A 22,116-nucleotide genomic window follows, 5' to 3' on the forward strand; every position below is an offset into this window, starting at 1 on the left:
CGAGGCAAGGAGAGTTGTATTATAGGAAACAGTTCAGAATGGAGTTTGTAATTTAACAGAGGAGGATCGGTTATGATAAAATTACATGTAGATGTTTTAGCCTATACTATAATGCTTGAGCTTGAGAAAAGTCAAAACCACAGAATAGCAAACGTATGGGACCAAGAAGGAATTTGAAGATCTGAATTATTAATAAATTTTTGCACAATAACTTGATAAAGTGAGGAATCCCTCAGATTTGTGAAGCATCGGTTTGTTTATTTGCTTGTTTTCTTACAGGATTAACAGCCCTGGACTCTGAAGGAACCTGGCACCTCTGAACCCTAAGGTGAACAGCTGGCCAGCATCAGCCTCCTTCCCGTCATCCACAAAGCAAAATGGGAGGCAGAGAGAGCCTGCTGCGAGGAAGCCAGACCAGCAGGTGAACCCCCTTGCTTTAGCCAGGACCTGGTTCAGCCTCGCTTTGCCCGCATCTGCCTCTTTCTGTGTGCTTTGGGACCTGTAGTGATGTGTGCCCGCCCTGGAGCACCCGTCCTTCAGTGAGGCTTGAAGCATGAGCACCAGCAGCCACGCATGCCCAGTCCCGGCAGTGCGTGGACACATGACTCACTACCCGGCGGCACCCTACCCGTTACTGTTCCCACCTGTCATCGGAGGGCTCTCCCTGCCTCCCCTGCATGGTCTCCATGGCCACCCACCTCCTAGTGGATGCAGCACTCCGTCACCAGCCAGTAAGTACTCGGGGGCCTTTGCCCTGGCTACATCAAAACAGGATGGTGGACGGGCTCTGTTCCATTGCATTGGCTTCTCTCGGTCGAGAATTCTACCTGAAATGCTATGGGAAGAAATGTGTGCAGTGACGATGAAATGTGTTTTGGCCTAAAAAACAAACTGTAGGATCCGGTGCATGCTAAGGCAGCTAAGCCACTTGCTCTGTTTTATGATGTGCACACAGCTGGTCTGCCGATGCGGCTGCGGGTCCTGAAGAACCGACCGCTAGAAATAATACTTCTCACTCTTTGAAGTGAGAGATGAAACCATAAAGGCCACTGGCTCTCCTACGGCTGGAGTCTAGCTCGTGTGATTTTTCTGTTGGGTATTGTGTTACTGATTGTGACTATTGTTGCTGACTATTGTGTGACTACCTGTAGTCCTCGGGTCACAGCCCCATGCTGTCAACTCCTGTCACTTGGTTTGCTGTGCCCCTTATGACATGGGGCTCTGTGCTGAGTTGTTTTTAACCCAAGATCATTTTCTTAATTGACACATAAAAGGTGCTATAAGAAAGGGAGAAGATACAGAGAATTCTTCAGGCTTATAGATAATATTCATATTATATGGTTTTTAAAGAGTTCTGTCTGAAGACGGAACCCTCATACCAATAAGCTTGTCCGGCTTTGGGGAAGTTTGTGTAGTTTGATATCTGGACACAAGATGTGTGTGGCTCCTGCGACATGGCAGACATTAACAGTGTGACTTCTGCGCCCATCTTTCCTGTCTAAGAATCAGCTGGAGCGCAGCGGAGTCCTCTCGCTTGGTGCTCTGCTTTCCTTGTACCCTGCTCCTGAGCAAACCCTTTCAAAGACTGGTTGGACTCTAAAATGTTTATCATTTGAAGTACTGCCTTAACTTGGTTTTGTATTTTATTCGTGGTGTTCAACTTTCTCTCCTACCTCCTTGACACACACACAGGTCGTGGGAGCTTGTTCTACCTAAAGGGTCCTTCAGCAGTAGAGACGCAACCTTCAAACGTAGCAGGGGCTGAAATTCAGACAGACGGGCAGTTGGGATTCGGTGGCAGGGGGACTGATCACCACTACAGAATGATTATGCCTGCTAAATTCTGATGTGTTTTCCGTCTTGGAATAATCCAGTTGTAATCCATCCCCTCTGTGTTTTAGGTTGCTGGCCTCAGCCCAGGACCATCAAAGGGTTTGCAAAACCTAGCAACTATCTCAGCCTGATACTCAGCACATCCTAGCAGATTTATGCTCTCACATTGGAAGTATATTTCATTGATTGACTGAGAAATTAAGAAAATAGGGTGGGAATCCTCAGTATAGCACTTGGGAGACAGAGATATTCAGATATCTGTGAATTTGAGGCTAGTAGCCTGGTATAACTAGATAGCCCCAAACCAGTTTGGGACAGATTCTGTCTCACAGAGAGGGTGAGGAGGAGGAAGAGAGGAATAAGGAGGGGGAAGTATAAAATTCCGTGCCTTAGAACTTAAAAGAAGAGTCAGGTTTTAGGAGGTACCCACTGACTTTCGTCTGGCTAAAGCAAAAAAAATTTATGTGCTAAAATTAATTAAGGAGATATCCAAGTGTCATGGAGTCTCGATATGTAGCAATACACACACTTAGGTGGCTGCACAGTGAACATAGAGCAGGAGGGAGTGAGTAGCAGGTGGCTACTAAATGGATGCTGGCAGTGGCTGACGGAACTAGCTGGTGTGTTCCTGATATTCTGTTTACATCTGCGTCTGCTGTTCGGTGGAGAAGAGTACATTTCCCTGCCCCAGAAATGAGGTTCTTGTAAGCAGCGGGGGATCATGGAGCCCCCAAAACCTTCCATCTCTAAAGCAGATAAGACCAATTTCTGCAGCAGCTCCCAGGGTCCTGCTTCCTCATCGCGCTCTCGCATGTGCCTCCAGCCTGCTACGCCAGAGCGTGAGCTGTGCTGAGCTTCTGTCTGTGCTGTGCTGTCCTTGTTGTAGCAGCCATGTGTGCTCTTGGGGCTCCTGATCACAGTGCATGGGAGTCTGAAGCCGGAGGATTGAGAACTCGAGTCCAGCTTGATGTACATAGGAAGGTCCTAATTGTAGCAATGCTCTTGGCATAATGTGCGTATGTGCTCTTGCATTGCATTCTGGCATAATTCTTAGAGCAAGAAGCCATTGAAAGTTTAGAACACAGGGAGCATGAACCTCATGGCTCAGTCTATGTCAGTCACAGTGCTTTTCATAGCATCCTGGCATGGCTGTCAGACCACCGATAGAAGTCCTCTTTCACAGACAAACGCCAGGAAGTTTAGGGAGAGCGCAGGGTTTAACAGCTAGTTGGAGTTCGAATTCCAAATGCAGATCTTGGGGCAACAAAGCGCATACCTTTCTTAGCCTGTCAGGCACTGAGGCCAGCTTAACCTTTGGATGGTCCTCTGCAACACACAGGCATCTCTTTCTGTGCTATGTCATGGGGTCCTTGGAGATAACAGATACTAGGGATTCGTCTTTAGTTCCACAGATGACTAGGGAATTGACTATCAGTTCTCACCCAAGAGAAGAGCTGGAAGAAACCCCTGGTGAGAGCACCACAGTGGGAGGAGGGATGTGGGCTGTCAATCCATACTCACAAGCTGGATTCCAGGCTTGCTGTGGAAGATGGACAGCCGTCTGTCTTGCTTTCTGCTCCATCATGGTTGCTTGATGTGTTTTATTGGGCCCGTGTGCTCTTTTACATGCTGCTCAGGCTGGAAAATGTCACTAAGCGTTTTGGCTGAGTATCTCTCAAAATGGTCTGTTTAGGGCCTTCTAATGAGCGTGCCTCCACCCTATTTCTTGATTGGAAAGAGCTGCCCTTTAGCGCTCCACGAAGACAAGTGCTTCTTAAAATTAGCCTTGACAGGACGTAAATGGAGCCTTAGACCAAGAGGACCCTTGCGACCTAGCTTGTCTGAAAACAGTGTACAGTTGAGTCGGACTGCAAGTTTTTACCCGTGTCTGCTGGCACGTGTTCCACAGCTTCCGACCCCGTCTGAAGCACATGCACACAGACAGGCTAACCGTCACTTGCTAATTCCAGTAGTCAGGTGCCCTTTGTCCCAGTCTTATTTTCTTTCTGCTGAGTCACATTTCCCCTGAGTTGACACACCAGACACACACAACAGGAATCAAGTCAGGTGTCTGGGCAGTGACACACCGCTACATTTTCGTGGCTGTCCAACAGAACAGCGTGACCTACATGCCTGTGGCTTTCACGGTATTAAATCTAACAGAACAAGGTAAAAGAAACTTGTGCCGAGCTTGCACACCAGTGGTAACCATTTTGCCCATTTCATCTTGTCCATTTCCTAACTGGGGCAGTCAAAAGCCTTTCCTCAGTGTTTGAGAGAAAAGGTTGCACTTTTTGACTTGAGGGAACTTTCTGTCCACCTTCTGTGGACCAGAGCCAGGTGTGCATTCTGTAAGAGTTAGCTCCTCACAAGTAGACAGGTGTTCAATACTTCAGTGTCTCTGTTTCCCATAAAAAAGGCCATTTGGGATCTGTACCATTTCCCGGACCCTGGGTAGGATTGACATGTGGTCTTTAACATTGTTGTAAAAGCTGGGCTCCTGTTATTGCTTGAACCTTATCCCAAATGTATCAAGAAGACATGCACATGAGTTAGAAACCAAAAGATTATTTTTCTATTTCATCTGCTTTGTTGGGGTTCAGGCCCCAAAGAGGATGTGTGGAGTCAGCAGTGGCGGGGGAGCATGATCTGAGGGTGAATCGGGATGGCTGAATGGTGAATTGGGATGGCTACCAGTGTGTCTATTGAAAAAAGAATGTATCTTGTATATTCTATAGTTGCACATAGTAGTAAATGGGAGAAAGGAAGCCTGTAGGTTAGGGTGTGGCTTGAGATCAGAAATGGAGGAAAGTAGCATTGACCTTGACAACTTAGTAAGCACCAGTCACATGTTAAGGGAAGGGTCAAAGTTTCTCTTGCTTGAATTAAGAATGTCTCCCTTTTTAATAAGCAGGAACTCTCTACAAGCCCCTGAGAAAATAGGGCTGTCTAAATGTCTGACCTTGGGAGAAGGGCTTTCTTGGGGAAATAGACATTTCATTATAGAATATTATAGTTTTTAATGGTTTGGTTGATCTAAATATCTATAGTTTAAAAGTGAGCAAAGATAAGACTCGACAAATATTACTGTGTATCTGAGTAGACCGTAGGGTTTTTGTAAATCTTGATTATCAAATATACCTTATTTGTCAAGCATCTGTGATTGATTTAAATTTTCTTGCAGCTTTGTGTTAACTTGTGTGGGAGTAGGCAGAGTTATCACCCTATATGGTTCCACGGTGGCGGGATTTTTTTTCTCCAAAGAATTACTTTGTTTAAAGAGGCTACCATGGTAAAGATTTTCATCTTTGAAAGCCTGCACAAAGTTTCCCGGAGGAAAAAGCATAAGGAGACTCCCACAACGCACAGTAAGAATTATTTTAAAATGAAAATAAAAAGCTGCAGAGAATTCGGATCTGCAAAGCAGAAATTCTGGACCTTTGTCAACCAGCAGTGGTTGCTATGTGGTCCACTTCAATAAAATTAACGATATTGCCAGAGAAAAGCCCAGCTGTGGAAGAAGGGTCATAAGTAGTCATCCTCAGGGTGGTTAATAGGTTTTTTCTGCCCCACCCCATAATAAATTTCTCCACTGACACAGTAAACCAGATCAAACTGAATTTAAAAAGTATAGCAACAAGTCTATGGAGCCAAGCAACTCCCAGGCAGATTGACCTGTCCCAGAGGTCAACACCAGAGAAGCTGTGCACCTGAGCTAAGGCAGGGACATCATATAGCTTATAGGCAAGGGGTGATGATGTGCCCACTGCAAGCTGAGTTTGTGCCCTGTAACATGAGGGTCGGCTTGTTGGGATTTCCGTCCCGCCCGGTACCCCAACAGCCGGCAAATCCCAAAGAGAAATTACACACAGGACTCCATAAGGTTATAAACTGATTGGCTCATTAGGTCAGGCTTCTTGTTAACTCTTATAACTTATATTAACCCATTATTCTCATCTATGTTAGCCATAATGGCTCCGTACCTTTCTCAGCTGGGCAAGTTACATGCTGCCTCTTCAGTGATCTGTGCAGGAGTGCTGAGAGAGTTTCTGCTTCCAGAATACTCCCAGTCTCTTTGCTCCACCCCTACTTTCTGTCTGGCTTTCCCGCCTATACTGCCTGCCTGGCCAATCAGCGTTTTATTAAAATATGATTGACAGAATACAGATAATTCTCCTGTACCATTTCCCTCTTTTTTTTTTAAACAAAGGAAAATACCCATAATCCATTTGTTGGGAATGTGGGCGTAGTATTTCAGGCTACTTCCTGCTGGTTGGGGGTGGTGATAGTCTTAAGGGGACCTAAAGAAAATTTAGAGTTATAATCAAGTCATGACTGGAGTATCCTGTGAGTCTCGATCATCTCAGGCAGCAGTCTTGGATCAGTTCTGGATGTAGACCTCTGTCATCTGGGCCATCTGTTCCTATCGGAGATTTTTTAGGTGGCCTCCCTTGGTCAAAGGTGATTATTCTTAACTCTGAATAAATCCAGAGTCTCTCGTTTTCTGTGGAAACAAAAGCAAAATCTCTTCTCCAAAGTAACATACCTTTTGACTTCAGTTTTGAAGCCAAGGTATTTTCAAAATTCCTATCTTGGGTTAGTTCAGCAGCATTTATAAGCAAAAGTCTTTTAGCAGTTGTTGCTCCTTCCTCAGCAATCAAACAATTTAAAGAGAGCATAAAAGCATACAGTATGAAGATTCTCTGTGCATTTTTCATCTTTATGTGGCTTTATTTTAACCTCTATTTCTTTTATTTTTACTTTTACTTTTTGAGACAGGATCTTTGTATATCTTTGTCCTGGAATAACACTGTAGACCAGGCTGTCTTTGAACTCAGAGATCCTCCTGTCTCTGCCTCCCCAGTGCTGGGATTAAAGGTGTATGCTACCACACCTTGAACTCACAGAGATCTGTGTCTGCCTCCCAGGCATTGGGATTAAAGGCGTGTACTACCACACCTTGAGGTCACAGAGGTCAATCTACCTCTACCCCTTGAAGTCACAGAGGTCAATATGCCTCTGCCTCCCAGGATTGGGATTAAAGGTGTGTACCACCACACCCAACTACTCTCTTTCTTTCCTTTTAACTTTAAGAACTTTAACTTTTAGCCTGCATATACACACTGTAGTTTTGCAGCTAAAGCTGAGTCAGGAAGCCTCCCTTAGATGAGAGTGCTTGCTTGCTCTAGCAAACAGAGCAGTCCTGAGAAATTGCTGCTACCAACAAAACATGCTTTACTCTATTCGTTCCCAAGCTTTCTCAAGCTTTCTGTGGATTCAGTTATCCACGTTGGCGCCATATGTAACATGAGGGTCGGCTTGTTGGGATTTCCATCCCGCCCGGTACCCCAACAGCCGGCAAATCCCAAAGAGAAATTACACACAGGACTCCATAAGGTTATAAACTGATTGGCTCATTAGGTCAGGCTTCTTGTTAACTCTTATAACTTATATTAACCCATTATTCTCATCTATGTTAGCCATAATGGCTCCGTACCTTTCTCAGCTGGGCAAGTTACATGCTGCCTCTTCAGTGATCTGTGCAGGAGTGCTGAGAGAGTTTCTGCTTCCAGAATACTCCCAGTCTCTTTGCTCCACCCCTACTTTCTGTCTGGCTTTCCCGCCTATACTGCCTGCCTGGCCAATCAGCGTTTTATTAAAATATGATTGACAGAATACAGATAATTCTCCTGCACCAGTGCCCAAGTGTGGTCAAAATCTGTAGTGAGGGACTGCGGGCAGGCCTGCTTTTTGCCTCACCCGGCTCCCGCACGGCTAGCTTAGTCCCAGAAATAACAACACACAAATTGTATTCATTTAAGCACTGCCTGGCCCATTATCTCTAGAGAGTTAGTTACTGACTAACTCTCATATCTTGATATTAACCCATTTCTAATAATCTGTGTAGCATCACGAGGTGGTGGCTTACCAGAAAAGATTCAGCATGTCTGACCTGGTGACTGGCTCCATGGCTTCTGCCTCATTGCCCTCTTCCCAGCATTCTGTTCTGTTTATTCTGCCTACCTAATTTTCTGTCCTATCAAGGGGCCAAGGCAGTCTCTTTATTGACCAATGAAAATAACACAATAGACAGATAGCCCTCCTCCATCAAAAATCTGAACACTTAGGTGGGGACTCAGACAAATGATAACATGGGGCGGGGGGAAGCTACAGTTGTTGCCAAGATGTATAAACTGGGTTTTGGTTTGTTGGGTTTTTTTTTTTTTGGTGCCTTTCCTTTGTTGAGAGACTCTCTGAGTGGGTGGGGTTTGGACAGAGAGATGGGGGGATGGAATTTCCAGCACCCTGCTTGGGTGAGTCAGACTCTCCAAGGGAACAGTAATGATATAAACAAGGTTAGATCTGAGATGTCCCAAATAGTGGCTTTTCCTAGGGAAACATGTGTTGGGAAGAACATACACAAATAAACAATAAGGATGAGGTTGAGAGGGAGATGTGTGGGAGTTCATTTTAGAATTATTTTGCTAAAGGCATTCTGTTTACATTTTTAGTTATATTAAAGGGACATTTTAAAAGAACACCTTGACTAAAGGAAACAGGACTTGCAAAAGATAGATTCCCCAGAGCTCCAGAGTGGCTGAGTAAGACTTCCCTTGTATACAAAAATTCTGCCTCAGTCAGTTCATCAATCTTTGGCAATGGGGGGTTTTAGGTGGAGCAGGTTTAGGGGGCACTCAGTGGTTGAGGAGGATGAGAACAGGTCCCAGATCTCAGATGCCTTAGACAGCTCATAGAAGCTTTACTTAACACTCTGCTCCAGAGGTGAGGTTACCAGGGGCTCTCTTTGCCTCTTTCTCTGCATTCATTCTATCAAACATTGGGATGATTCTTCATAATTTGTTGTCTCCTGTGGCACAGCAGGATGACGAGAACTATCAGTAATACATGCTATAACTCAGACTAGGTAGGGAGAGGATTTGGAATGTATTTTCCATTAAATAGCAACAACAAAACATCTAATGTGATGTAGATGTACTGGGCTGATTTCCCTCCCTGGATTGATCTCCACACAAATGAAAACATCATGATGTACCTCAGAAAAAGTACAAATAGTACGTGTCAATTAAAGAAACAAAAGTAAAAAATAAAACGAAAAGAGAGGGTAAAATTTAGATCAACAAGGGTCGAGGGAGAGGGAATGAGCCTAATTTCGACTGTATTTGTGCTCCGGTGGTGGCCTCCCAAGACTTGAAGACACCAGACCCATCAGGACAGTGCCACGGGCTCTCTTGCTGTCCTTTTACTGCCACTTGGACAGGATAATGCGTACTAACTTCTTCTTACGTATTTAGTACACAACCTGTAACACTGCTGTCCATCCACAGGAAAGGGAAGGTAGAAAGGAGCAGACCCAGGCAGCCAAGCTTCCTGAGGTCGCCCAGACATCAGTGCTGGGATTGTCTGCAGCTCACACTCTTGCTCTCCTCAAGGCCAGGCTTGTCTTCGCAGCTCCATGTTTGACAATACATGCCTATAATACAAGCCTATTTACTTCTATGCGTATTGTTATTCTAGATAGGGTCTCACTCTACAACCAAAGCTCCATAGTGCCTAGGTGTACTGGCTAATTTTATGTCAAGTTGACATAAACTAGAGTTAAAGGCATTAAAGGGAGCTTCGGCTGAGAAAATGTCTCTATAAGATGGACTGGAGGAAAGCCTATTGGAAATTTTCTTAATTTCTGGTTGAAGTGGTTATTCCCAGCCCCTGTGACTGGTACCATCCCTGGACCAGTGGTCCTAGTTTCTGAGCAAGACAAGTTGAGCAAGTCAATAAGCAGCATCCCTCTGTGCCTTCACCATCAGTTCCTTCCTCTGAGTTCCTGCCCAACTTGATCTCCTGTCCTGACTTTCTTCTATGATGAACTAACATGTGGAAGTGTAAGCCAAATAAACCCTTCCTTCCCCAACTTGCTTTTGGTCCTGATGTTTTATCATGGTCATGGTGCCCCTAACTAGGATGCTGAGCCTTGACACACTGAGCTAACCAAGGCTATAGCTGCTCTTCTTTTACTCACTTTGGTTGAGGTCAGGGGCATTACAGTAATTCCTTTGAAATCATACTTGTAGGTGGCCAATGGTGTTTTTATTTTGGAACAGTAGTATAGCCTACATTACCTGTAACTTTTATTTTGAAACTGTAGCATATACTATGCTAGAAAAAGAAACCCTAAGAGAAAATCTTGAGGAATAATGGAAGAAATGATGAATACATGACCGAATCACTGAAAAAATAACAAACAGTATCAAAGTACCAGGGAAGCAGATGTTATAGCTTTGCCAGGAAGAGGAAGGGGGATTTTAAGTGGAATGGACGTGAAAAAGTTCCCAGTATCACAGTCAGTGGCTCCAGCGAGCCAGCAGTGAGCAGTGGGATCTATAAGGGAAAGAGCACAGACCTAAAGAGAAAGTATTTTGCATTATTATTTTAGACACTGTGCTGGTTACAAAGGAATCGTTCAGCCATTCATCCAAGTTTTGACGTGGAGCCAGTGACCACTGTGTAGGGGGAGCCGCTCCCTGCAAGCTTGTTTAGCACATATGTTATAGGAATTTACATCAGACACTTGTCTCTGTTAGTGTTTTCTAGGTCTATCAGAGTAGCTGGTTCTCACCTGTTTGTCATGGTTGATTCTTCCTCCAGGGACAAACCTCCAAAGAATGCTAAGATAATGATGGATTGAATTGTGTTTCTCAGAAAGATGTGGCTGTCCTAACCTCCAATCCCTTGGAACATGCTGTATTTGGAAATAGAACTAAGCAGATGATCAAAGTGGGACACGCTTACTGGAATGGGTGCTGGAAAGGATGTTGGGTTGGGTGCAGGACAAGTTTGACCTAGATCTAGTGACACTGAGAAGACCATGTGCAGACCAGAGCAACAGTCAAAGAACACTGAAGCCCTCCAGCCACTTCCAGAAGCCTTTGAGAGGCAAGGCAAACAGGTGCTCTTTGTATTTTGAGATGGCTGCTTTCAGAGTGAGTCTGAGAAAGGTAACTTCTACCACTAAGGAAGAAAAAGCTACTGGTATTTTTTTTTATCATTTCCTCCTTGAGATGTATCTATTTTGCTTCCCACAGTTTCATCAGTGCAGTAGTAGCTCATGTGTCCTCTTGAACTGGTGAGCAATGTTGGGGGAAATGTGGTCTTTTCCACTTTGCTGTAGAACTGATGTCTCCTAACTCAGCAGGTTCAAGGCTGTGGTCACATGTCTTATCCTCGGCTTAAGTGAGACTTTCTCTTGACCACACTCACATTCTTTCTGTCTTATCTTTGGATAGCAAACTTCCGTCACTCTTCTGGGCCCCACCATGGTCTTTAGGATATTTGTGTTACTCTTGCTTTTAAAGCCATCTCCTCGAACTGCTAACAGGTTCCCATGAATTCTGTACTGGACAGAGAGTCCTCAACAGTATCTTGTGCGTTCCAAGTTCATGTTCAGGTTTGAGTTGCAGGGATTGCCGGAGCACTGATCTTACCACTATAATATTCAGTTGTTTTTTGAATAGCATTCATTCGGGCATCCCTGACAGCCGGGGACCAGGATTTGTAATCTAACTGTTGGCTTGAGTTTTTCTAACATCCTCATGTCTGGAATTCTCAGTACCTCTTATCCCTTAAGTAGACAAATCTTAACGATGCTTTTTTTCCCTAGCTCTTTGCCTTATCCATATTCTTCATTTTAAGGTACATTTTTGTTGTGTAATGGATTCTATATACTTGTGCATCCTGCCTGGTACATCTTCACCTGCTACTTCTCCACATTTGGAAAACATATTCCACTTCTGTTCTCCTCCTCTTCTTTTATTCTTTCTCTCCCATGCTTTCTCTACCTAGTAGTTTCATGTCTTTACTGAAAATTCTGGGCCTAGGAGCTGGGAATATAGTTCAGTAATTGCAGGTATGAAGTCCTGGATTAATTCCCTGAACTGAGAGCCTCGCCAAGCCTCTCCCTGTTTAACCTCACCCTATCTAGTGTGCCTTTTTAATAAAAATATAAATCAAGTTTAGTATTATTAAAATCTGCATGGGTGGTTATTTGCTTCAGTGCCCCTGAAATAATTAAAAAGACAGTATAGTATACAGCAAAACTGACCACATGTTAATTTAGTGCTGAAATTCTTTTGTCAAATGCTCAGGAAACACGTAAATTCTTGGTCGAAAATGAAAAATGTAAGTTTGTTTGAAAGACAAGGAGAGTGGCTATCTACCCAGTGGCCACATTGGCAGCTGTGAATCCCAGACTTTGTAGCATTGAAGACCTTACAGTCTAATCCAGTGTTCATTTGGAAAGGGCCATTGTGTCAAACCAATAACGTATGCATGTAGATAATGGGGAAGCAGAATTTCAGAAGCTTGAAGAGGAGCAGGAAGAGGATGGGTGTCTCTGGGAGCAGTTCATGAACTTGAATTCTATCTCCTCACCCTCCATGTTTCACCTTCCCTGTAAACCTAGTGTGAAGCTGGAGTCCTGAAAGACAAGCTAAGATCTTCATCAACTGATACCATAAACTATTTATGACAATGTCTCAACCAAAGAAACCCATGAAACAACCATCCACATTCTTCTCTGTGCTCTATTTCACAGTGTGCCTCTTCCAACCACGCTGTTTCCTGTTAGGACAGTCACCCAGAGCTTACTTTCCAAAGGGAAGGCTTCTAGATGCATACATGTGCTTCTATAAGCCTTTAAATCTACATGGGACACAATGCCTAAAAATGCAAACTTCTACATTACAAAATTATCCAGAGTGCGGCCTTATACTTGGCTACTAGAGAAGACCTATTTACATAAGTAAGTGTAACATGCTTTGTAGTGTTCTATTTATCATGAAAGGTCTGCATCCAAGAAAGGCATGGACATTATAAGGGGTCTACGTTCAGAGCAAGGGAACTGAGTCAAAGCCCATGCTTTTCCCACTTAGGAACAGCAAGGCTTGCAGCTCAGTTATCTCTGTTACTGTCTGAATGACTTTGGTAATATCTGTAATGATGGATGTTTCTCAGCCATTATGACTTTGCTTCTATTACTACCAAGCTTCTCTAATGTTAACTGCTTAATGACTAGGAAGTGAGCCAATGCAAAAAAGGACACCTAAGGGGAGAAAGCTAACCTTGACATTTCATACCAGCAAGTGGCCCTTTGATGGTAGCCATATAGTGAAAAGACCATGGCCACTCAACATATCTGTTTTTGTCATGATATTTGAGAGGACATTAATTTCTGTATGTCCTGATGGAAAACTCTGAAACTTGATGTAATTCTCACAGCCAGATTCTGTTCTGATTGCTTCTTCCCAGGAAATCTGAGAGTAAAACAAAATTTCAAACCCAAATGTACATAGACCATCATTGATTGTGTTAGTTTAACTAAGTCTAGCTGTCTAAATTAAGTGTGAATGCATTCAATGTATTTTATATGCAAAAATGCATATTTGAAATACACACACACACACACAAGAAAAAGACTAGGTTTTGTTTGATACTACAAATCACAGCAGTCCAATTGAAAACACAACTCACAAAACCCAGGGTATGTAATCACATATAGAGACTGCAGCTCCCATGAAGCGTGGATTGTGTTCTTCATGTCATAAGAGAAGGCTGTTGCCCTACATTAGCTACACCTTAGTAATCAAAGACATGTCCATGAAGGTGACCCTCAGTGCAGTTTTCCTGCCACTGAAGTTGCCAGTATCAAGCGTTGGAAGGACAGCAGGCCTGTACCTACACTGTGGGGAGAGTCTATGTCTGTATGACTTGCAGTACTTTACCTTCTAGGCTTTATTCTGTGTGACCAAGGAGCCTAGGTTGTTGGTGGCATCCTAGAAACACCATTGACGTGGGCATCCGGCTTTGTGGTTGAACGTGTTTGCAGTAGGTGCCACTCAATGTATAAACCTGAAATGATTCAAACACCAACAAGGAGTTGAGGGCAAAATAGTGGCCTAGAAGGTAAACTGAATTATTTATTAGCGAAAATGGGATTATAGGTTAGAGTTGAGATTTAGTGTTGGTGAGAAGGCCCGGGGTAGAAAGGCACTCACCACTAAGCCTGATGACCCTGGTTTGATAACCAGGCCCCACATGGTGGGAGAAGATAGAGTACTTATTCTTTTAAGTTGCCTCTCTCTCAATGGAACAACAGGCCGGACAACGGGCTGGGATGGGGCTGGAGTGCAGGGGCGACTGTACAGAAGTGGTAAAGTCTTGAATGAGTCTGTTCATCATCTAGTGTTTGGTGTACTTACACAAATGAGATCGAGCCCTAAGAAAGAGAAGAGGGGGAGGGTGGCAAAGAGAAATAGCTCATTAAAAATGTCTTCAAGTTTCCATCTTAATAGTGATGATTCAAATACAGCATTTAGAAAATACATTAACTCTGGTATTTTAAAATTTCTTGTTTATGAAGAGGCAAAAGTTTGAAAGGTCAGAAGATCACCTGAGCTGTGGAGCATCCATTACAGCCTGCAGGGAAGATAAAACTCGAATGATTCTTTTCTATGAAGTGGTTTTGCAGTGAGCATCAAGAGCCTCCCCTGTTTGATCTGGGCTCGCATCTAGTTTGGATGTGGGGTGTGTCCGCGAGAATGTGGACAGTATCACAGGCATGTTCGTCGTTGGAAAAGGAAATTGGAGACATGATTCCTAATACAGGTTGACTTCCGACGGCATGAAAACCCTTGCTTTGAAGCATTGGTGGATAGGTGAGCCTATTGACATGAAAATGGAAAAGAAGTCTCCGTAGGTAAATTAAATATTAATAATCAGGTATTAAGACTTCAATAATTCCATTGTAATGAATCCATTTACTTTTTTAGATTATAACTTAATTATATCATTTCCCCCTTCCCTCTAAACCCACCTTCATAGCCCTTCTATCTAACAATTTAATTTTAAATGTGTATGTTGTATATGTTCAGGGATATCTGTGTGGGTTTTAAACAAAGTTTGGGAATGTTCTTTGGGAAATTTGGATTTTTTAATTGTTTTTGTTAGCTTTTTGTTGTAGCTGCTTATTTATTATTTGCTTTATTATATTTTGAAGTAGTGAGGATTGAGCTCAGGGTGTCAAGCCTTCTAGGCAAGCTCTTTCCCACTGAGTCACATCTAACCCGTGGAAGACACCATACAGACTTCTAGTTCTCAATTAAAGATGATCCATGGTCCTTTCTTTGCCTTTTTCTCTTGATACAGAGCCTCATCTGTAGCCCAATGGCTTCCAACCTGCAGTCTTCCTGCTCCTGCGCATGTGTGATATGTAGAAACAAGCCACCATGCTCGGCTCTGATGTTTATGTGGTCATCCCTGAGGGACCATGACCATCTTATTCTGAACTGTACATTTACTATTTAATGCTTGTCACAGAGAGGATATCCTGTCTGCTTTAGATTGGATAATAACTTGGGGGATTAATCAAAATTAAATTCCACTGAACTAATTCAGTTGTGTTTGCTGAAATGAATCTCCTACCTCAGTCAGAATTCTGGTTAGCTTAGGGTTTTGGGATTCACAACAAACTCGATTCTCCAGGAACCAACGTTTCCTAAAGACTTTTGAAAATTACTTTTAAACTGAGGGAGACCTTCGAAGAAGACGTTTTTGAAGAGAAAGTTATTCTGTCAGTTTCTCTGGAAATTGCCCCAGCCTGGTGCTCACACTCGCCTGTGCCTTTGACGTTTGCTGTTTGAGTGTTACCAGCACTATCTGAACAGTCTTAGCTATCACATCTATGGGAAGCTACACACATGCGCTCACTCATGTTAACCATGGCACATACATGATAGATGCCTTGAAATTAGTTTATAAGATATCGTTAATTTCTGAGAAAAGATTTTATGAGCATTTACATTATCGTTACATGCACAGCTCTTTGAATTGTAGGTAAATCCACGTTAAGCGATAAGAGTAGTAGGGGAAACCATTTGAGACCTCTGCACTAGACTCTTTTTCTGATGCCCTGTACTGAAAGTTTTATCTGGAGAAGAGGGTCCCTCCAAAGCAGAGGTTCATGAGCTGCTGCCAGGAGTCCTGCAGCACAGCACAGCCCCCAGCCTTGCTCTGTCTTCAGGACATAAGGGACACTCTGGGCATCAGAGCTTTAGATAACCAAGCGTGCCCTTCACGGCTCAGTGAAAACAGAATCCCGAGGCACCACACGGTGCCTCCAGGTAGACAGTTCTCCAGAGCTCTGAGACCAATCTAAAAACTAAATGTCATTGTGTCAAGACAAACAACTGGTCCTCACAGACCTTGGTAAATCTCCCTAAAACCACTTTCTTTAGCCAAAGTTTTAGGAGAGCCCAGAAATTCTGGACTTGAGAGCCTATTCCTGAGAAGTAAAGGCAAAACCCACTCCTGGGAGCAGGACCCAGGTGGGGCATGGGAAAAAGTTGAGGGAGACATGGCTGTGAAATTGATGGTGTGCAAAATGCAGACCCTCCATCATGGAGAGGTGACTGCATCCATGGAGAGAAACCCAGATGCTAACACTTTTGTGAATTGGATACTATCCCTTCAAACTTCCTTCTTTCTCATGGTCTTCCCCTGGCACACAACTCACACAACATTCAACAGAACTTTCCTGGGAAAGTTGGGTGTCTATATGTTGCCTAATCCCTGCCAGGGGACAGGAGAGTGCTGATATACCACAGCAGTTGCTGGCATTGCCACAACCAGCAGAAAAATGACCCAAGGGAGACAAAAAAGTCATCTGGTTCAACATAACTCAATAGCCAGTGTTGGTTCAAACTCCAGGAGTCTGACCATGAGTGGTTTGCTTATTCAAACATAGCACAATTTGGCAAAAACTTCCTTGGTGATAATTAACTCAATCCTGTGTCCCAATAACGCTTAAGGCATGACTACATCAAAGCCCTCTGTAAAGCATATGTGACATTTCTCATAATGGGTTTCAAAACGGGTTCTGTAGATTGACTACATGTGATAACTTTCTTAAAGATAGGTTTTATATATTGATAGACTCATGATAAGGATTTGTAGGAGCATCTGCTGTGGTCTCAGCCTCACAGTTAGCACAAAAGGTGACCAGACTGTTAACCACATCCACTCCCAGCCTTCTGGGTGGATAACAGGTTATGCATCCCTTTCTTCCAAAGGATAACACTGTGGGTTTAACATTCCTGGGTGCCCTAGTGCTTATCTTTGAGCACAAGGACCTCTGTGGCCCCTACAAGGTACTCTCCCTCAGAGCAGTCCAAGAGCAACTTGTACCACTTGAGACCAGAGCCCTGAGCTGCCTCTCAGTATTTCGGTTCCCAGATACTCTAAGCCTAATTCAAGGGACTGGATAAGATCTGAGGGAAGGGCATTATCGGGACTCTTTCCTTTACTTTGCTTCACAGAGAAGACTGCTCACTGGCCCTCTCTGTCTGGTGCCAGAGGTATCAATTTTCACACAGGAATCTTCAACTACTCACCGGAGAAATGCTGGTCTTTAGCCGGAAAATGGGCCATTTCTTGAGATCGCTTCCCATCTGTGAATGATGGAAGTTACCCAGTTTCAGATGACAGACAGCAAACCCTTTAAAAGCACCTCCCCAGGGTATGCTTTCTTTGCTGTTTTTGACCATTCCTATAGCTGATGCCCAGAATGAGCTTGTATCAACAACGGTTCTTCAGAGTAGCCACTCCTGATGAGTCCCATGAGATCTGGAATCTGTGATATTGTCAGATGTGCCACCTAAAACCATCATCTCAGGAGGGGAGAGATGGCCCAGTAATTAAGAACATATACTGCTCTTACAGGGACCCAATTTCAGTATCCACATCAGGAGACTCATAAACACCTGCCGTTATAGCTCCAGCCCTGGTCTCTACTCACTAATTCTGCTCACTGTTGTACACACTCATAACTCACACATACACACACACACACACACACACACACAGCGCACACACAATTAAAACGTAAGACCTTTTATAAAATTATTTAGGGCTGGGGCTGTAGCTCAGTTTTTGGAGTTCTTGCTTAACATGCTGGAGGTCCTGGCTTTGATCCCCAGCCCAGCATAAACCAGCATACACCTGTAACTCCAGTTCTCAGGAGGCGGAAGAAGGGAAGAATAGAAATTCAAGATGATCCTCGGCTACAGAGGGAGTTTCCGATCCTGACTCAAAAAAAAAATAGCAGCAACAACAAGCTTGTTCAGTTAAAAAAAGTGAGTTTCTCAACTAACAGCCTAGCCTCCAGGGACTTGTGTTGGGAACTCCACACAGTTTCTTCTTTTTATTGTCGAAGAAATCTATAAACAGCCTTTACTGGGAGTTTCTGAGGCAGTGACAGACCTGGTGGGGTTTTGTGTCATTCTCCTGTGTTGAAGGGGCTTTTTGTAGGCTAACGAATGGGCAGGATTGGGGGCTCAAAGAGCCCAAACAGACACGGTTTTCATTGTGTCTCTGTCTCCCCACTCCATTGGCACGCAGAAGTTCTCTTTAACTGTGAGCAAGGACTCCCCTCAGAATCCCTTCCCTTCTTGACCTCATCCTGAGGAGTTTACATCTCAACAATCTCTGTTTTGCATTGTATATCATCATCATCAGCTTCTGCTGTTTTCGCTGGGGCCGAGGACACGCTCTCTCTGTTTCTGGAAGATGTTCTCTTTGATGTTCATGAGTGAAAGAAATAGTCCAGGACACAATGCATGTGGCTCCTCAGTGTGCATGGGAATGAGTGAACACACCCCTTCTGAACCTTTCTGCAGGATGCGCTAGCCCGACCCATGTGGGCAAGTCTAACTCCATTTATCTTGAGCATGCAAGAGCCTTGAACACATATAGCCCAAGAGTATTATGCTCCTAAGGTATAGCCCCTCCATGTAGCATAGATACCCATGATCTCTATGACAAGGCATGTGTTGGTTTATAGAAAAGCAAGCTTTGGGGGAAATTTTCCCTGAGCCACCTCCAATTACATATGGAGTCATGAGACTTCTCACCTAGAGCTTACTCCCCATGCACAGCAGATAGGGGAGGTGGCCACTGTCCCAGAGCATCTGCAATGAAAGTGAGAGTTGCTAAGAGTCCAGACTCACTGTAACTATTGAAAGACTCACTCAAACAGTATGATGACAAATGTTTAACAAGGACCGTGTGCTTGTATGCTCACAACGCTCACAATCCAGCACTTCCATGAGACTGTGTGTCTGGGGCTTACAGGATAGGAAGGTGGTATCCACCTAAAGTCTTTGTAAATACCAGAGCAGGAAGAAGAAAGCGTTTTTGGGTGTGTACGCACGGCTAAATGGGCTATCAGGGTTAAGTAACATATATGTCAAACAGGAGAGTACTGTCACCTCTTGGGGCCTCTCATGAACTAATGGCTCTTCCACCTTCCTGCTGCCCTTCTGGAGTGAACTGATTGGAGAACCTCTGTGAATCGTATTTAAACCACTGTGAATCATTTCGTAGGGGTTAACTATGCTTTGGGGGTCTGGGCCCACAGTAAAGACCATCTGATGTGGGCCACAGCTGAGACGGCTTTTTCACAGTCAGTATTGGATGGATAGTGAACATCAGATGGAAAAATTCCACCCACTCCGAGATTAATGTGGCAGAATGGAATTTTTAGTTGGAAATTCGTCTAACGCAAACTCCAGAAACTGCAGCTCCATCTTGTTCTTTGCTTGTGTCCTGCTCTCTGTCCATATGAAGATATCATTTCAGAGTGTTACGTTCACAAGAAAAAGCCTTTTTGTCTGCATTGCCCTTGGATGGAGGTGGGGACGGGGCTTCCTCCATCCCTTAGTATCTTCCCTTCCTTCATCACTCCAGGAGACTTTCCTGTTCTGTGCTGTATCTGTATTGACCACGCTGTTTTGATTTTTCATCTTCTGCCTTGAGTCTCTGATGCTTTCCCTGCTGTAAGGTCTTACTGGGAACCTAAATCTTCCCCTCATCCTGCCAGCCTAGCTGTCTTCGGCTAGTTTCCTGCTTCCCCAGGCTCATTTTATTTGTGTTCTCGGAACCACTAAACTCCTTCCAGAGGACATCTTTTCTCTCCTGTTAATGGACTCTCCACAACCACTGTGTGAGCATCTACCCATCAGGGCGCTCTCCTTAAGCTGTGTGTGGATCACACTGAAAACCAATAGCCTGGTTTTGTCTTGTTTTTTTTAAGGTATTTCCAATGGATGAAATGGTTAACTGGGGGAGGCTCATGGGTATCGTTTCTGTTTTGAGTTAGGTCAGGGTGATCTGACCTTCAAATATCTGAAAACAAGACAAATATCCCCCATGCTACAAAGGAGAAAAATGACTGAAAATAAAATAGGCATAAATAATAAAATTGCCAGGCATCAGTAGCAACATCATGTACATGTAGCAAGGACCAAAACTTTCTACAGAGTGTTCCATGCTGTGTGGTTATGTCATAGGTGATTGTCCCTTTTCTGGTCTTTCTCCTAGAGTAGTGATCCCCACCAGGGGAACTGCCCTTGTGAGCATTTGGAAGTGTGTGGCATCCATGTTGCTATGGTAATGCAGTGATGATGCTGAGGATCAATACGTACAAACAAGGGTGTTGAACGTCTGCACCACCTCGGGGGGTGCTGCTCCACATCCTCCTGAAGAATGTGGTGGCTTTCGATCTGATCCTCCCTGTGTCTGTTGAGCAGGTGACCTGCCTGGTGTCCAGAACAGAGTACAAATCCTGCTGAGAACCCCTTGGTTTCAGGCACGCTTCCGAGACCCCAGGTTGCACACTCTGTTGCACTTCAGAGGAAGCTTGGAAGTTGGTGTGGTCTCCTGCGATTGGAAACGACATGTAAGCCATGAACCTACGTTTCACCCATTAACCAATCTTGCAGCTTTGCTTTCTACCCACGAGGCCCTAAGTGGCCGATATGAGTCCCAGAATTTCACCATGGGCTCCACAGACCAGCTCTATCCAGACCTAATTTTCTCAATCCAGAACCTTCCTTCCCAGAAGCTAGCTGGCCTAGAGGATGTCAGTGCCGTACACGCTGCAATGCAGAAAGTCTTTCACAATTTTTCCCCCAAGTCAGGGTTTCTCTGTAGCTTTGGAGCCTGTCCTGGAACTAGCTCTTATCGTCCAGGCTGGCCTCGAACTCACAGAGATTCGCCTGCCTCTGCCTCGCGAGTGCTGGGATTAAAGGTGTGTGCCACCACCACCCAACTCAAAGGGATTCTGAAACAAAAAGGAGATCTGGTCCTGGGAGTGAAGGCATGGGAAGCTAAATACCAAAGAGGTCTCCGTCACTTCTCAGCCCTCCGCCTCCTCCAACCCTGTCCCTCCTTGAGTTCTTCATTGACAGGTGACATTTGTAAAAACATGCCTGAATCTGAACCAGTTTAGTTAATCTGGAGGACAGGGGAGCTCCAGGCATCCTGGTCTCCTACCACCCTCAGCCTTGTGGTCTCCTGTGTAGGTACTGGATACTGAATTAAAGATGGCCCTCTCCCTAGCCCTTTATTTATTTTTTTATTTTTATTTATTTAGTTAGTTTTGGTTTTTCAAGACAGGGTTTCTCTGTAGCTTTGGGACCTGTCCTGGAACTAGTTCTTGTAGACCAAGGTTGGCCTCAAACTAGCAGAGATCCGCCTGTCTCTGCCTCACAAGTGCTAGGATTAAAGGCATGTGCCACCACTGCCCCGCTGACCCTTTAATTTTTTGAAGCAGTGTCTCAATGTATATCCAAATCTGTCCTCAGGTTTGCGTACCTCCTGCATCTCTCTCTAGAGGCTGACATCACAGGTCTACTCGAACACAGTTGCTGGGATTTCATTTGTATACTGAACCTATCAAATGGTTGAAAGCGGAGTGCAGGAAGATCACTAGTGGGGAAGGGAGAAGAACTGAGAAGAAAGGGCATTCACTGGCAGCCACCGGGTAGCCTGCTAGGCCGGATGCCCTGTGCAGCAGAAAACTAGTTCCTGCTGCTGGGGCAGAGGTGGGGTGGCCCTAGCCCTGAAACGGTGTTCACTCTGAAGGCAGTCTGGGAGATGCAGGAGGGTGTCACCGTGTACATTCAAATGGCACACAAAATGCAGGTGTTGGAGGATCACCAGGTGACATGCCAGGTGTCTAAGATGGGAAGAAGGAACAGGGCATCCATGACCAGATGCAGATCTTGGAGCACAGGTCCCTGCTTCCTGGCTAGGTAAGTCTCCAGTTCCATCTGGTTAACAAAAGTTAGAAACCTACCGTTGCCTGGGGGGGAGGGGGATTGCCTTTGTCACCCATTAGGGATTTGCTTCGGGGTGGGCTGACATCTCAAACTT

At 44.5% G+C, this 22,116-nt stretch overlaps 1 protein-coding gene across 1 annotated transcript in view; it reads left to right on the plus strand.

Annotated features, from left to right (window-relative positions):
* Window positions 1-279: 279 nt before the first annotated feature.
* Rarb (retinoic acid receptor beta) overlaps window positions 280-22,116 on the plus strand; it is a 338,172-nt gene continuing 316,335 nt past the window's right edge. The window contains exon 1 of the mRNA XM_085687898.2: window positions 280-731. Coding sequence (XP_085544024.1) covers window positions 554-731 — 178 coding nt within the window. The 5' untranslated portion in view covers window positions 280-553. The remainder of the gene's footprint in view (window positions 732-22,116) is intronic.

The sequence above is a fragment of the Myodes glareolus genome, chromosome 5 (genome assembly GCF_982192425.1).
Source record: "Myodes glareolus chromosome 5, mMyoGla1.1, whole genome shotgun sequence".
Classification (NCBI taxonomy): domain Eukaryota; kingdom Metazoa; phylum Chordata; class Mammalia; order Rodentia; family Cricetidae; genus Myodes; species Myodes glareolus.